General features: G+C 36.8%; 1 protein-coding gene across 3 annotated transcripts in view; it reads left to right on the top strand.

Annotated features, from left to right (window-relative positions):
• pex5lb (peroxisomal biogenesis factor 5-like b) overlaps positions 1 to 18,311 on the top strand; it is a 38,473-nt gene that overhangs the window by 15,642 nt on the left and 4,520 nt on the right. For 2 of the 3 annotated variants that reach the window (XM_046876560.1, XM_046876559.1), the window contains 9 exons: positions 1,035 to 1,146; positions 2,616 to 2,813; positions 4,886 to 5,006; positions 6,032 to 6,119; positions 6,776 to 6,862; positions 11,377 to 11,496; positions 14,055 to 14,198; positions 14,868 to 14,938; positions 15,817 to 16,035. In XM_046876560.1, the coding sequence (XP_046732516.1) occupies positions 1,035 to 1,146; positions 2,616 to 2,813; positions 4,886 to 5,006; positions 6,032 to 6,119; positions 6,776 to 6,862; positions 11,377 to 11,496; positions 14,055 to 14,198; positions 14,868 to 14,938; positions 15,817 to 16,035 (1,160 nt within the window). The remainder of the gene's footprint in view (positions 1 to 1,034; positions 1,147 to 2,615; positions 2,814 to 4,885; positions 5,007 to 6,031; positions 6,120 to 6,775; positions 6,863 to 11,376; positions 11,497 to 14,054; positions 14,199 to 14,867; positions 14,939 to 15,816; positions 16,036 to 18,311) is intronic. The other variant, XM_046876561.1, reaches the window with a different exon arrangement.

Here is an 18,311-nt window from a genome sequence, read left to right as displayed (position 1 = left end):
ATTCAGCGGTTTAGTACTGAGTGATGTGTATTAATTGACGAAAGAACATATGTATATTTTGGATTTTTTATAATGCTGAGAGATGAAATTTGGTCCTATGATATACTACATAACATGACAAATACAGAATTAGGACAAAAGTATTGGGACACCTGACTTTTCCAGCCATACGTGGTTCTTCCCCAAACTGTTTCCACAAATTTGAAGGCATGCAATTGTATAGGATGTATTTGGATGCAGGAGAATTACATTTTCCTTTCACTTGAATTAGAAGACTCCATCGTATTCCAGCATGACAATGTCCCTGTTCAGTTAGAAAGATACGGTTTACATGAGTTGAAGTTAAAGATCTTGGGGTGCCTGAAATAGAGCTTTGGGATGAATTGGAATGTGCCTCACTTCACCTACATCAGTACCTGACTTTAATAACCATCTTCTGGCTGAATGAAAACAAACCTTCACAAGCACACTCTAAAATCCGTTTAATCTTTCCAGAAGGAGGTTATTATAACAGCAAATGGGGACTAAATGTAAAATTGGATTTTCATAAAGCACATACTAATCTTATGATCAGGTGTCCACAACGTTTGTTCATATAAGTGTAGAATTTAATGTCTTCAACCCAGAGAACACTGTAAAATGTTATAATGATTCAGAAAAAATTCTATAATGTTTTGTATTATTGTAATCCTCATTATGAGCACAGAAGTGTTGTGAAGGATCGATGGTGTTGACAGAAACATGTGCCACAGCTAATATTGGGGGTCACAATGTATAAATAATAGCTTGTGTATCTGGATTTCACAGCTGTTTCAAACCATTTTCAAATCCGCCAAGTATTATTAACATTATTGATTGTCAGACAGCCAAAGGAAACTCCATGGAAAAATCCACATTAGAAATTGGCGAGAGTTCTCCATTTGCTTGCCAAAAAAAACTTTTAATGGCAAGGATATTAATGACTGTGATGCAGGATATGATTTATAACCGTAATATGACAAGATAAGCTCATTTTGTTTGTGTGTGTGTTACAGCTGGGTAGCGAGCACCAAGAGAGCCGACCGTTGCTGAGCCCATCTATCGACGACTTCCAGAGCGAGAGCAAAAGTGATGGAGCCACACAACCGGTCACCTCTAACACAGCAGGTTCCTCCTTGCTCATCTGTTTCTCCAACTCTCTCTCTCTCTCTCTCTCTCTCTCTCTCTCTCTCTCTCTCCATCATCTGTATCTCCTTTTCGTTTTTGTCAACTCATCCTATTCTCTAAGACACTCTGCCCTCACCAGATTTTTTTCCGAAAATCCGAAATAATTGATGTGTCAGATTACACAGTTCTCACAGCAAGAGATTTGTTTTTGCATTTGAAGGCTGGCCATGTAACAAAAATGGTCCTTTCTTTTGCCTTTCTGTTGTCTCATACAGTGACATTTTAAAGGCAAGAAAAGTTTTTTTTTATTCAAAATAAAAATAATTTAAATTAATAATAATTACAATAATTGAATTTCTTTTAAATGTTAATTTTTTATCTAAAGACATATCATTTGTAAAAAGTTTTAGGCAGTTTTGGAAGAAAAAACAATGCTGTAAAGTAAGAATGCTTTCAAGAAATTTTTTATTTATTTATTCTTTTTCAATTTTAGTTTCAATTAATTTTTAATAATTAAAAAAGTGAAAGTTAATGAACTTGAAAAGAAATCTAAATGAAATCATTTGTCAGGTGTATGATTACCCACTTATCCAAGCAGGTGCTAATGATCATTAATTTCATATGTAGATTGAAACACAGTTATTAAGTGAAACGGAAACAGCTGGAACCGCCAAACTCTGCCGCTAAGGTGAACGACGCCGGGTTTTTCCTGCATTTCTGTGCATTTTTCTCATGCATTTTGGTTTTCCTGGGAATTTGAAATAAAGGCAAATTGTGTGGCGTTGTGAAAATTTTACAGGAAAGAAAGCACAAAAGTATAATCGTCCATGAAAAAGCATAACAACTGTTTTGGCAAACCTTTGCTCACAATGTCCTGCTTTTTTTGAAAAGTCCATCTTGTAAATGTGTATACTGTGACCAAACAAATTTCTTCTCCTCTGTCGGCCATTGTGGGATGAAAACGCAGCTATTGAATCCACACAAATATATTTGAGCTTGTATGGTGTCTAGTGCGCTTTCTGACCATCCAGTCAAAGGACTTAAAAATCCTGTTTGGACTCCTACTACTACTACGTGTTTGGGCCTCGGATTGAACAAATTGCAGTCTGATTGGTAAAAGTGTTAAATGTTGTCATGCAAATGTACAGCTTCATTAGACTTCAGCCTGGGTCACACCTTCTACCTGAGTGTGATGCTGGAATGGAGTGACACCAAACTGTGCTGTGAAATAAAGTGTTTCAGCTTCGTAACAGAGCTGGAACTGTTTTTAGCTCTGTGACGTCCTTTGGTCTATTTTTATAGTATCAGACAGTGTCAGAAACCACATCAGCAACTCTGCTGGAGAATATTTAACAACTCCAGAAAATCTGTTTTAGGTGACAGGAGTGTGTACAGATTTAGATCAAACTGGAGGCTGAAAGTTTCCATTACCAGTTAGCTGACTGATTTCTTTGGGGTTATTCTCACAGTTATCTCAACAGCGCTGGATCTAGTGGACCTGAGCGAGCCGTGTGAGAGGAGGTGGAGTTGGGAGCGTCGTAGCCCTCGCGCCGCTTTCAGGAACAGCCTCGGCAGGAACAAGACAGAAGAGACAGAGCTCATCCAGGTGGAAGCCGAGCAGCTCTCGCCCGGACACCTGAACCCAGAGAGAGCCTCATTAGACTCAGGTTCATTTTAGTAAATTCAGAGTATTTTATTAAAGTTGTACTTTAAATCGAATTGTTTAACTTTTCAGATTTTTAAAAATGGGCAGTTTGTATCTTTTTGCTTCACCTGCTGCTTGTGAAGTGAACAAATTTTTTTTGAAAGTTCAGCAGGTTTAACGTTAATTTCCTTTCTCATTAAGCTGATTTTTTATGCAAGGCAGGCGGGGCTATATTTGCATAAACTTGTACTGCCTCCTACAGAGAGAGCTGAGAGTATTAGTGCTTAGTATTAGTGGTTAGTATTAGGAATTAAATCAATCTGACCACAATCAGGTATTTGATCACACCATTGTCTTGGGTTTTGTTTGGATGAAACCTTTTCTGTCTCATAAATAAAACCTTCAGACATTTTTAATATTTCACACCATATTGGTGTTAAATTTCTCGGGGTTCATTTCATCGGCCCAGTTTAAAAAGTTATATTTATTAAATGACCTCTTGTTCAATATTCAAGGTGTTTCCTCTAATCTGTGTAAAGTGCCACATTTGCTGAATTGAATATTATTGCTGGGTATTTTTTACGCTTCTTTGATTAGATTAAAGAGGTCCCTCTGGGGCTTATTTTTAATCTGTGCTTTTCCTGTAAATAATTTTCCTGGGATTTATCATATAACTGACTGCCTTTTGGAGATAATATATTTTACCTTTAGTGGTTGCGTGCCAAATGAAATCCGGGTATATGTATATAAGTAATATGTTATATTATATTAAAAATTATAATATGGGGTTTAATGTGTATTCAGTTTTCTTAGATCGTATCAGCTTGTGAATGTGTTTATTCTACTTTAAAATGATTTATTCAAAATGTTCACATTGGTGACCCCAAATTGCAGGTCTTCTAATCAGTAGGCCAAAAGTTCAAATCCCAGAATGCTAAATCTGCCTCTGTTGGGTCCGTGATTGATTAATTGAGATATAGATAGATCTGAGCAAGGCTCTTAACCGCTATCTCAGTTTTATAAATAAAATTATTGTAAGTCACCCTAAATAAAGGCATATGCCAACTGCCGTAAATGTAATTGTGTTACAGTAAACTCAATACACTCAGAAACCTCCTCCTACCCGAACTGAAAAACTGTGTTACTAAGCCATTTTTCATGCAGAGACAAGCCTTAAGTTCTCTTTTCATTCTCTTATCAAGTAGACAGCTAAAAGCATTGTGCTTCTATCATTGATGAACACAAGATCGTATTTACACTGCGATTGCAGGATCCGAGGAGACATAGAAAAGAAAAGTCTCATCTGGCAATATTGTGATGCCTCAGGACTAAAAAAAATGTCTCGGGTGATTTAATTTCATGCAGGGCGTCTGGATATGAGGTTTGTGGGACACAACAGTGATAATACTTTCACAATAACATCCAGCGCAGCTCAAGTTATTTTCATTTTACACCATTGCAAGCATCCTGTCGTCATACACCATCTTTTATCCAGTAGCAGTTCCTCTTTTTAAGTAGCTTGAATTTTAACTCCTGGAGGCGACAAGGATAAAACACAGAACTGATGTGCTGCTGCTGTTGTGCATTTTTTCTTCATTAATATCTCTGCATTCCATATGTCAAGCACATAAATCATCTGGCACACCATCTGACAGGAAGTTTAATTGCAGGGGGAATTGATTCTTGATTTCAAATGGAATATAACACTTGAGAGTGTGTGCTTACAGGAAAATAATGAACCACACGCTGGTGTGTGCTTCTGTTCTGTTCAGCCCTAAACTCACCCCCAGAGTTTATCCCAGCATTTTATTGCTTGTATATCATTAATTAAGAATGACACAGCACTTTTTATCAATTTCAGCTCTCTTATGCTTTCATTCATTTTTATATAAAGATTTGTTGTGTCCCGAAAAAAAATGTATTTAAATTTAAATCCGTCTGTTAAACACGTTTCTGCGTAATTTGTTGCTATTAATTAATAAACACCAAAAGGTAAACTTTATTCAACTCTTGAACTCTTAAATATGCATACACTATGGCAAACCTCTAGCTTAAAAAAACCCTGCTTCTTCTCTCTGTATTCCCACTGTGTAGTGAGCAGCTCACCTCGGGACAGATGGGACGAAGTAAGCCTCCATCCAGACAGTGCCTGGGAAGGAGGGAGGAAGTGGAGGAAGAGGTGCACCTCACATCACTCTTCCAGTGAGCTGCTCTGGTAATCTAACTTCACCTCATTCTGTTAGACTGATTTGGATCATTTCAGTATACATCACAGACAACTAAAGCAATTTTTTTATGTTTGAGAACTCCTGATGTAAATAATAACATACGCCGCCATTAAATGTTAAATATCTCTACACCTTTAATAATAATACGTTTAAAACATTTTATGATTCGAATATTTGCCAAGAGGTGGTTTATTCCAACGGAAATGACAACTTCACTTGTATTTTTTTCCTGTTAGTATTAAAGATTTTGGATGTTGGGTTTGGGAAATTCAAATTTGGAAAATATATATATATAGGGTATAAGGGTGCGAATACTTTTGCACACCACTGTAAGTCTGCTTTTTTTATTTACATATGTTAATATTGTTAATATTAGGTTAATATCCTCATTTCATGGCTTCCAATTAATTTTATTTATCCAAGGTTGGGGAGCTAAATGTGCAAAATGTCATTAAATGTTCACCCCTGACGAGTAAATTCATTTACACTATAACGTTTGTGGACATCTGAGCATAAGATGTGCTTTATGAACATCCTATTCCACATTTAGTTCACATTTGCTGTTATAATAACTTCCACTCTTCTGGGAAGATGTTCCACTAGATTCTGGAGTGTGCTTGTGGAGATTTGTTTACATTCAGTCACAAAGGTGTTAGTAAAGTCAGGTACTGATGTAGGTGAGGTGAGGAGGCCTGGAGTGCAGTCAGCGTTCCGAATTAATCCAAAGAGGTTCAGTAGGGTTAAGTTCGGAGCTCAATAGCAGGTCACTCAAGATCTTCCATTCCAGCCTATGCATATAAAGCATACATATAGAGCTAGCTTTGTGCACAGGGTAATTGTCATGCTGGAACAGGTTAAAGTCTTCTAGTTCAAGTGAAAAGAAAATGTAATGCTAGCAATATTATGAAAAGACGTGTAGCTGGAAAAATCAGTTGTCCCAGTATTTTTGTCCATACAGTGTATTTCATCACACTATTTGATACCAAACATTTGTTTTTCATTTTCTTTGCAGGTCTGCTGACTTTAAAAGCAACCTCTCCAACAAACACACCCTTGAGCTGAGTATGAGCATGGAGTCTGATCCTGGGCCTACATCACATGTATGGACTCCTCTGCATACCAAAGCTTTCAAAACACTCTTCACCACTTATACCACTGCACTGTAAAGTTCTCTGAATCAGAACGTGTTAATAATTTTCCAGCTGAATTATAAATGACAGGTCTATATTATAAACTTGTTCTCATACATTATAACCTTAGACAGGATTTGATCCCCATTTACTTATAAATGTACACTTCTGAATAGTCTTCAGTGTAGTGCACTTTGCGATGTCCATTTGAAAAAGTCTCTGACACACTCGAGTGACTCCGAATGGATTTTTGATTAGACAAGCGTTTTCGGACGGAGCAGTCACATGGTCAGAAAGTTTATAATAATGGATTTAAATATTAAAACCATGTTGAGGTTGTAGTTATCTCTCTCTGTCTGTCTCTATCTGTTGAAAACGTTTGGCTGTGGTATAGAAGTAGAAATATGTCCGAAAGAACCAAAAGTTCTCAGTGTCAGAAAAGTATGTTTAGTTAAATAACTACATTTTCCCTTAATCTTTTTTAAATCACAAATTCATCAAAAAGTACCTCAGGCCACTGTTACAGGTCGAGACTGCTGACTGACCTTGCGCATTTGTGTGTGTGTGTGTGTGTGTGTGTGTGTGTGTGTGTGTGTGTGTGTGTGTGGGACCATCTGTGTGCACAGCGGCCCAAGCTCAGACTGGGAAGCTCTCTGTTCGGCAGGCAGCACTCTCTGGAGGAGGAATTTGTGCGAGCCAAAGCTGCTGTGGAGGTGAGAGGCAGTGTGTATACAGACACACATTTACACACACACACAGACACACACTCACACAAAGTTCAGCTTCAAAACGATACTTTCTTCATTGCGTCCAGCCACATTTCCCTAACAAACTTGATAACGAATGGAAACGTTACACACTCGTATTAAATATGACCATGTAATAGTTTCCTATTTCCTATAAGTGCATTATGGGTATTTTTGGACTTTCTATTGCAGATGACAAAGGATATTTTCTTCTTAGTTCTCAGGCATGCATATAGGTTTAAGGACGGCCAAACCTTCAGTCTGTAATGATTCGCTACAGAAACAGCTATTTAATATGTGACTCTGATAAACTGGCCCCTCATTGTATACTGATACACTGAACCGCAACTATATACACATTACTTCCAGACATGCGCTTTAAGTCTGTAAGGTCAGTCTCATCCAGGAAGTGACACCTGCATAACCGCTGTATTTTTAGTTGCAGGATGCTAATTTGTGTCGACGTCAGCTCTTCTTTCTCGTCAGTATTATGTCAGCTATGGAGTTTTGTATTACAGCTGTCTTTAACCGATCCAGAGCTATATGTAGCCTAGTCGAGATGTTGGACTTGACTTCATAGCTATATTTAACAGAAGCACAAAGGTACAGATGATATCCTGTGCACTGTTCCACCTACTCAGCTTTCCTACCTTGTGGCAATTTTTTTTCCATCTGCATCATTCGGGTATTTAGATTATGTTAGATTTGATATAACAATGTGCTTAAAATATAATACTTTAATATAATATATAAGAATATAATATATTATTACATATATGGATTTGGATTGAATTCCTGGCTATGCTGCCTGCCAAATCCTTTACTATAGTAAACCTGAGAGGAAATTATTATTACTATTATTATTATTATTATTATTATTATTATTATTGTTATTGATACTCATTATTATTTCTCACGTGTATATAATTTTCCATTATTTTCTCATTTCTGTCTCGAGCTGTTTGGAAACCAAAAAGTAAAACAAAAATTGCATGATGAATGGCAGGACATTTGCACAACATTATTTTTGCAAAGGTGAAGTCAGAATTTTCTTTGTCTCAAATAGACAGGGAAATAAGAAAATATAAATTGCACCAATCTTACAAGTTTCACGAATCTAGATGCAAAATAAGTTAGTGGCTGCTACATTTACCCAATATCTTATTTTAATTTTCATATGTATATGTATATATACACACACACATACACACACACTCACATGCATGCGTCTGGCATCATGAGGATGATTCCCGAACATGGTGCAGAGTTTATTGATCTTCACTAAGAGCATTAGGATTTATTGGAAAGTCTGTGCTGTGTAGTGAACATTAGAGGTAGTGAAGGTTAAACATCCATGATGGCAGCCTGAGTGCACTCGAGTACAGACGGATGATTCTGATGGGGGACGATTGTTCCATCGTCGCTGTGTGAGGGCTTTTCATCAAAAATGGAGCAAAGGCAACGACCAATCATCCGTATCCTGTAGTGCGGAAGACAGATTCGCTGATTTAGCCGGGATAAAGTCCGGCGTTTCATTTCTTCAAAGCGCTAATGGTGTGTGAAGAAAACAGCAAACCTCTCAGAAAATACACAACACTCTCCTCCCTTCTGTGACAAACTTTTTCATGTGTTAATTGGGTTAATTCTAAATTTTTCATCACAGATAAAGTTCAAAGGCATTACTGTAAAGCTGGCCTTGGATTAATTCATCTTTTCGAAGCACAAAAATGTGTTGTGAGGGGGTTTCCCAGTGTTTTCTTTTTTTGTACATGTCTCTGGGGTTATGCTCTCGTTTGCATACTGCATTTAATTATCGCCAACTAAATACTCATTAAAATGTGAAAGTATTCCTCAAATAAACACAATTTATTGCAGCTGATAGATGAAATCTTGGCCATGCCCATGCTCACAAATGTGCCTAGGCTCCATATAATCTTGGTCTTACATATTTAGCTAGATAAGCTACTGTGTTTATATTTAGCTTTAAATCTGCCCTCACCCATGCTTACTTTCTCTTTTAAAAGAAAACAGGACGTTAGCATGGAGATTAAATCGTGGCCCTGTATTATTGAGAACATCAATTTGGCTAGAAACGCTAGAAATGTACAGTACTTGATTAGCAAAGATATGTTTTGAGTTTTATTCTGCTTTAGCCCATGCTAAATTAACATTTGTGTCATTTTCTGACATACCAGAAAGTGTCTAAACTGTGAACTAGCTGATATAGCATGCATATTTTTACACTGGTTATTCCAGGGGTCATCAACTCATCTGAAAATGGGATCTGAGGAAATAATTTCCTGGGTCAAATGACTATTGCAAAGCAATTTGGGTAAACTGCTGGTCAGATACTCCAGTAAATCATCATCATTGCCTATTTAAACACTTTGCTGTTAGATTTTTGAGCAGACGTTAGTAACTCAGCTGCTGGTTATACAAGTTGAAAAAGTGAGTTTGCCAGTGTGTTATTTTTAGAAATAATTGTTATATTGTCAAGCTGTGAAATAAACCTACTGGACTGTCAAAGATTACAGATGTTTAAGGGCTTTAACAGGGTAGGTTTAGTCACTGCACTGATAAAGTGATTGAACATTACTTTTACTTAATCGAGCAGAAGCTCACTTTGTTCTTAGGTTAAAGTAGAGGAATGCAAACAAATATAGATAACCCGGTATTCAGAGGGGGAAAAAGGAGCCACACACACTGGGTGAAAACTCCCAGGCATTGAGTGTTGGAGGAAAATGAATAATCTGACAATGAGGAAAAACCATCACCATCTTTTCAGCCAGATACTGTGATGGGTGACAGCCTATGTGTTAATGTTATCTGTCTTCTCTGCTTTCTCCGTCTCTTATTTCCAGTCATTATACACTTATCCTTTTCCACTCAGTATGATGCAGAAGTGTGACGCTGATGTTTCATTTAAGCCAAAGCCCTATAAAGGGTTATGCAGAGACCTACGGATTGCTTGAAAATGATTGTCATCCTTAATGAAAATGAGGATGGACATTTTTCGTTATTTGTTTTGTGCTGAAAGGAAACACGTCTGTAGTAAAATCTGCGTTTCAGTGCTTTTCAAGTCTCATGACTTTAAACCTTTTTAACCCTGTGAAGTATCCAGAGTTCATTTTCAAGCTTTGGTGCTCATTTCTCTATCACACCTTGATATGCTTTTCCTCTTATATTATTGCTCTTCTTCTGTCCATGATTCCTTTTTTTATTTAAAAGTCATGGCAGGACTTAGCATGCAGGGTCAATGGTAATGATAATCCTCCCTCTTAGCATTTACAGACTATTTATAGACAGTAAATGACTGTAAATAGCGCAGGTTATGAACCATAATGAATCTGGACTGAGCCATTATAAACACACACACACACACACACACACACACACACACACAGTATGAAATCTGAGTATCAGTTTTGCAATTCAGCCATAAATGTGAAATTGGATCTTGTCTGCAGTGTAACAGGAAATGATGCCTGACCTTTTGACTTTGCAGCTTAAACACATTACTAATGATTAATGTTCACATATGTAATTCTGCGTACATGACACCTGGTTTTTTCTTAATTGAAAAAGACAACATTTACACAAGAACACTACTATTACAAGTGATGGCCTTACACTCCAGGAATTATAATCGTGTGCAAACTGAACATTTCAGTAAATTACAAAATACAATATGGACAAAATGTGCACATTTGTTAATTTACATAGTGGTCAGGAAAAAAAATCTTTTTTTATTCTTTTATTAAATGTATATAATGTAGTTTCAGTTAGACATTAGTAGTTAATTGCTTTTTTAGTGGAATTACTAAGAAATCTTTATTTATCAGATTTTTCTGGTTAAAAATACAAATAAATAGTGATGCATTTTAGTGAAGAACAGTCTGTAGTTTTCAGGCTGATGTATAGAAAACTAGATTTTATATAGAAAATATATAGAAAATTTGCATTTAAAATAATTTTATTTCAACATGCAACAAACAAGATAATGTAATTTACTTCTGATTTACTTTAAAAGATTTACTTTGACCAAACAAATATGTAAATGTACAAGTGGTCCACTTTAGTTACATTAAAAAATCCTTCTTTGGCATGAATAACAGTTTTACACACTCTCGTATCCGTATAGTTAATTTCTCCGAACATTCAGCTGAAATACTTTGGTTTATACTTTCTTGCAAAACACTGGATGTATTTTTAGTGTCCAATGTTTCATTTTTGCATTTTGTATAGAAATAATTTTTTTTTACGATACAGGATACTATGTATTGAATTTGTTATAAAATACACCAAATTATAAATTTTTGTATACAACTATTTGGAAAAAAACAGAATACAATTTTTATATATAATCACATTTATATTTTGAGAAATGATAATTAAACGGGAACAAAATGAATTAAGTGAACTAGACTTTTTAGTTCAGAAAAGTCTATTTTGATCCTGCTTTCCTTTTTTTGACTCTCCAGTCAGACACTGAGTTCTGGGATAAAATGCAGGCCGAGTTGGAGGAACTCGCTCGAAGAAACTGGCTGGAGGACTCGGAGGGTAAAGGCCAGATTCCGGCCAACCTTTCTCCTAAAGAGACGGTATGATCAGCCAATCAGCAGCTGTAGCATACATCCTATTTCCATCAGAGGGAGCTGTAAACCAGCAGGATAGTTCTTGTCATATAACATGATGTTTATAAAAATGTATTTCATACTGGGAAGCTTTGAGAGCCGCCATTATATCGTTTTAACAAAAAAGCCTCTGAGGTGCACATGTGCCCAGTGATTTTGGCGCAAGCAGAATGAAACACAACTGAACCAAAAGCTCCATTATCACTTCAAAGCTTATAGACTGAAGATGTCAGCTGATGCTTCCTCTCATCTAAAATTCTCTCTCATCGTTGTGTGTGTGTGTGTGTGTGTGTGTGTGTGTGTGTGTGTGTGTGTGTGAAAGAGAGCGAGCAGATGGCAAAAAATGTTGAACACAAAACAATCACAAGCTTAAACTAAGACAGCTGTTCGGCTGCGGTTATGATTTTATCAAAATAGCAGAGCTTATATTTTTTCATGAGGATGTATATGTTTTGATCAGACAGAATAATTTCTCCAAGATCCCCAAATGTTTCTCCTATTTCCTTAATGAGGGCAATTAGTCTTTTTGGGGGGTTTTAGACTTCCAGAAGACCTATAATGAACACGTTTTTATCAATATAAGATTAAACTTTCTTTCGGATTCTCCTATTAGGGGTCGACACAGCAGATCATCTGTATTCATGATCCGCATGTTTTTACCCTGGATGCCCTTCCTAACGCAACCCTCTCCATTTATCCGGGCTTGGGACCGGCACTAAGAGTGCACTGGCTTGTGCAACCCTAATGGCTGGGGGTTGTTCTCTGACCGGGGATCGAACCAGGGAACCTCTTTAATCAATATTAGATTATAGAATGTAATATTATTTTGGATGTATAGAACAAGAAACATGCCACTGTAAATCAGAATTTTTTTTCCTTTATTTTTTTATTGCATTCATTTGCAAGAGAAGTTTTGTAGTAATCAATATTTACTGCACGTCAAATATTATTTTATTCCATAGTTTGGATTTGTGCACAAGGTTTAAAATTAAATTTTAGAATGTTCAGGTGGAGAAATTGACAAACATTTATTTCAAATGTCCCAAATTTAGATTTAAGTGGGTGAACACTACACAATTCTGATGGAAATGGAATTGTAATTTTCTACACCTGATCATATTAGAAATTAAAATTTGAAAAACATACAATCCTTAAAATACAAGTCAGTTTGATGAAGTTGCAGAATTACATGTAATTAGACGAATGAAATGCTACAAAATGTCAAAAACAAAAAAATCTAATATAAGCCAAAAAAAAAAATGCATCTAAATTCAGAACACATCACGTAGTCATTCCATTTCATAAAGCATCTTTTCACTTTTTTGAACTGGAACAGAGCTTAAATGCTTTTTTTGTATAAAACAATTCAAAAAGTCTAAATAGTTTGAACATAGAGGGTAGAGTTTTTCTTTAGATTTAATTGTATTGAGTTTCTTAGACAGCAGACGTCTCTTAATCATCTTTATACGTTTTCATTTATACATATTATAATTCCAGCGTTCTGTTTGTCAAGCATGCAAAGAAAAAAAATATTGACGAATCAAATCAGCAGAAATGAAACACATTTATAATTAATAAATCTTATTAAAAAAAATTATGAAAATCATTGAAACGATCAATGAAAAAGAATAAGCCGAATTTACAATTTGCCCTTCTCTTCACCACATGCTCTCCCTGAGCACGATTCCAGTTTCCCTGAAATATTAAAGACCCCAGCGTGATCCAATTATCAGCACTCTGCCTCTATGAAAAGAGTTGAAACAAACCAGCTCTTCATATATGAGCCTGGAATAGCAATAACTATTTTTTTACTTCTGATGTAGATTCATTAATACAAATCAGTGTTCCAGGATTAATATTTACAACATGATACAGTGTGCGTCTGTCAAGTCTTGTTGTCTGTACTGTACGTATCGTACAGAAAGAATCGAATTGATTTTGGCACAGTGGGTTTATTTCCAGGAGGCTGAGGCTGAAGTGACAGATGTCACAAGCTATGATGCCCTCAGCCCTTCTTGATAATCACAAGGCTAATCCTAAATACCAAATATTAACATCATTATTTAAAACCTGCGATCAGAACATGTATATGTGTAAATGCTATACCACAATGCTCTCTCTTCTGTTTCTGGCTACAAGAGAAAATGGCAGGTTTATATTAATGCAGTGTAGGTAATATATGATTGTTTCAGTAGTAACAGCACATTCAGGAGGATTTGTTTGTGATTTCTTAAGCATGCCATTCCATATTTATTGCCCATATTTTAGGCATAAGCTTTAAGTAAAGTCAGGTATGGATGTAGGTAAGGTAAGGAGGCCTGTGGTGATCTCAGCATTACCAATTTATCCCAGAGGTGTTCAGAAGGGTTAAATTTAGAGCTCTAAAGGAGACAACTCAAGATCTTTCACTCAAACCAATCTAAACCATATCTTCATGGAGCTGGTTTTGTGTACAGGAAGTTCAAGAAAAAAAGAAATCTCATGATTCAATTAAAAGTCACCTAATTCCTTTTTGTTAATTTCAGGGTTACTACTTTCACATGAACAACCCGTACAAAGACTGGCCCAATGCGTTCGAGGAGGGACTGCAGAAATCCAGAGAGGGCGACCTGAACAGTGCCGTCCAGCTGCTGGAGGCAGCCATTCTACAGGATCCTCAGGACTCTGAGGTACTCTCACTGGGTCTGTTATTTCACAGCAGATGGACAGAAAATCTACTCATCATTCGGCTCTTACTGCAATAGCTTCCTGATGTGAATGCAAATCCTCGAATATGAAGTTTAATTTAATATTTAACTCATAACCTTTCTCGCAACCCCATTCCATAAGAATTACATACCCGTTTCTATGTTTTATAATGCACTGCTTTTCCATTCGGGTAAAAAAAAAAATTGACTCATTTTTATTCCCGTTTTATTCATACTCGTAGAATGGCTCACTTGTCTGACGCTCTAATGAACATGACCAAGCCACAAGTTCTGATTTATATTATATATATATTATACTATATTGGTCTCAGATGCACACGATGAAATAAAACCATTTAAATTTCTGATCTTTGTAAATCTAAAAGGTAATATTCCATATTTAATCGACGCATTTACTCTCAAGGATTCCTCTAAGCGCTATTTGAGCTCTAATTAATGTGCAGTAAAAACTGCAGAAGTTTGTTCTGTTTGTAGTTGTTCCATCATTGTGTTTATTTATATAACAAGTTTTGGGATGTGCAAACTTTTGTACATCCATTGCTGTGTTTTGAACAAATGTATTAATTGCTATCTATTTATGCATTTATCTGTCTGTTTATCTATTTGTCTCTTTATCTGTTTTCTCTGAAGGCATGGCAAGTGCTGGGAACCACACAGGCGGAGAACGAGAATGAGCAAGCCGCTATCGTCTGCTTGCAGAGGTGAGTGAAGAGTGGAAAAACGCCCGACCTGTAAGCCCTTGGCTCTCAGCTCATCTCTCCAGAGAGACGGGGTGTTCCTGACACACATTCACCATTTTAATTTCCTCCAGGGAAGATTATGTGCTTTTAGGAAATTTGACAAACAGCACAACATGCCATGCTAATGTGCTTTCTTTTATCTCACGTAAATCCTCGCTAAACTGTGATACATGAGCAATAAAAGCAACACAGGCTTTGCAGAAGGTTCGCTTTCAGTTCACACTGCACACTACAATAAAATACAGATTCTGTATCTGCGGATAAAAATAAAAAAAAAAAACTGCTAAACTTCTCACATAGACAGATAGATAGATAGATAGATAGATAGATAGATAGATAGATAGATAGATAGATAGATAGATAGATAGATAGATAGATATACAGACAGACATACCTACATATAGATAGATAGATAGATAGATAGATAGATAGATAGATAGATAGATAGATAGATAGATAGATAGATAGATAGATAGATAGATAGATAGATAGATAGATAGATAGACAGACAGACAGACAGACAGACCTATACACACATATATATATATATATATATATATAGATAGATAGATAGATAGATAGATAGATAGATAGATAGATAGATAGATAGATAGATAGATAAACAGACAGACACACAGACAGACCTACATATAGATGATAGATAGATAGATAGATAGATAGATAGATAGATAGATAGATAGATAGATAGATAGATAGATAGATTGATTGATTGATTGATTGATTGATTGATTTTCTCTTTCATTTTCTCTTTCATTTTAACAGATTCCCTGTGCAATCAATACAGTATTCTAATTCTAATTGATGGTTGATGTTCACAGGTGTCTGGAGCTGCACCCGAATAATCTGAGTGCTCTCATGGCTCTAGCGGTAAGTTTGACCAACGCAGGACGGCAGCAGGAGGCGTGTGAGGCACTTCACCGCTGGATCACACACAACCCCACCTACACACACCTCCTACAGGAGCGCAGTGCTTTGGACGGCTCACCACTGCCTCAACGTAGGGGCACCAGCATTTCCCCCATCCACACTCTTGGATGGTATGCTCCAGTTTCATGATAAGCAGTACAGCGATAAAACTTTGGGATGAAGTAAAGATTATAGCTGTGCTTGTTACTATGTCCTTAGTAGCCTAACTTTAGAACCTGGTTTTCATGTTCTCTCTTACTGTATTAGCACCAAGTTAACAGTAGTGCACAATTCCATACTGACCTGAGAAATAAAGCCAGTAATAAGTGTTTATAAGACAATTGATGACCTTTGAATAGAGAAGAATAGAAGAAAGTGCTTTTACAGTTCGCATAATTAAATATCTATGTGCTAACATGAGATAGCATGATTCAGAGTTTACCTTAGCACAACCAAAACCATTATTGTCTAAGTTTATGATTTTGTGCCAGTAGTAACAGTGTATGAGATCATAAGGATAGTTTGTGTAATAGGTCATGTGGTCACACCTGAAGATTGCAGACCACAGAAGGCAGGTCTACTTACCAAAATGAGATGAGGGCACCTCTAAGTAGTTTTGTTTTGAAGGTTATAATTGGGTGCATTCACATATGAAAGTCTTCAAATTGAAAGAAGGAAGATATAATTTGTTACCAATCTTTTTAGCATGAGTTTACCTGAAAGCATTTATTCATAAATTATGAGCTGATCGTCATATTTAGAAATTTAATCTTTCAATAGTAGTACCAACTGACTGACAGAAGTCCAATTAAGCAGATGTGTAAGTAAAACTTTTGAAGTGCTGTCATGAAATTTCTTTCGAGTTTTACCAATAACACCAATAACTTCATTTCTAGTAGAGAAGCAGCACAGAAAATAACTGTAAATCACAAAAGGGATTATTTACACCATAGATCGCATGCAAATCACACCATGGGTTATAATTTGCATATGCATATATACAGTATACAGGGAGTGCAGAATTATTAGGCAAATGAGTATTTTGACCACATCATCCTCGTTATGCATGTTGTCTTACTCCAAGCTGTATAGGCTGGAAAGCCTACTACCAATTAAGCATATTAGGTGATGTGCATCTCTGTAATGAGAAGGGGTGTGGTCTAATGACATCAACACCCTATATCAGGTGTGCATAATTATTAGGCAACTTCCTTTCCTTTGGCAAAATGGGTCAAAAGAAGGACTTGACAGGCTCAGAAAAGTCAAAAATAGTGAGATATATTGCAGAGGGATGCAGCAGTCTTAAAATAGCCAAGCTTCTGAAGCGTGATCATCGAACAATCAAGCGTTTCATTCAAAATAGTCGACAGGGTCGCAAGAAGCGTGTGGAAAAACCAAGGCGCAAAATAACTGCCCGTGAACTGAGAAAAGTCAAGCGTGCAGCTGCCAAGATGCCACTTGCCACCAGTTTGGCCATATTTCAGAGCTGCAACATCACTGGGTGCCCAAAAGCACAAGGTGTGCAATACTCAGAGACATGGCCAAGGTAAGAAAGGCAGAAAGTCGACCACCACTGAACAAGACACACAAGCTGAAACGTCAAGACTGGGCCAAGAAATATCTCAAGACTGATTTTCTAAGGTTTTATGGACTGATGAAATGAGAGTGAGTCTTGATGGGCCAGATGGATGGGCCCGTGGCTGGATTGGTAAAGGGCAGAGAGCTCCAGTCCGACTCAGGCGCCAGCAAGGTGGAGGTGGAGTACTGGTTTGGGCTGGTATCATCAAAGATGAGCTTGTGGGGCCTTTTCGGGTTGAGGATGGAGTCAAGCTGAACTCCCAGTCCTACTGCCAGTTTCTGGAAGACACCTTCTTCAAGCAGTGGTACAGGAAGAAGTCTGCATCCTTCAAGAAAAACATGATTTTCATGCAGGACAATGCTCCATCACACCGTCCAAGTACTCCACAGCGTGGCTGGCAAGAAAGGGTATAAAAGAAGAAAATCTAATGATATGGCCTCCTTGTTCACCTGATCTGAACCCCATTGAGAACCTGTGGTCCATCATCAAATGTGCGATTTACAAGGAGGAAAACAGTACACCTCTCTGAACAGTGTCTGGGAGGCTGTGGTTGCTGCTGCACGCAATGTTGATGGTGAACAGATCAAAACACTGACAGAATCCATGGATGGCAGGCTTTTGAGTGTCCTTGCAAAGAAAGGTGGCTATATTGGTCACTGATTTGTTTTTGTTTGGTTTTGAATGTCAGAAATGTATATTTGTGAATGTTGAGATGTTATATTGGTTTCACTGGTAAAAATAAATAATTGAAATGGGTATGAATTTGTTTTTTGTTAAGTTGCCTAATAATTATGCACAGTAATAGTCACCTGCACACACAGATATCCC

Source organism: Silurus meridionalis, chromosome 20 (assembly GCF_014805685.1).
Source record: "Silurus meridionalis isolate SWU-2019-XX chromosome 20, ASM1480568v1, whole genome shotgun sequence".
Taxonomy (NCBI): domain Eukaryota; kingdom Metazoa; phylum Chordata; class Actinopteri; order Siluriformes; family Siluridae; genus Silurus; species Silurus meridionalis.
The sequence above is the reverse complement of the archived record's forward strand: the minus strand, read 5'-3'. Positions and strand labels throughout refer to the sequence as shown.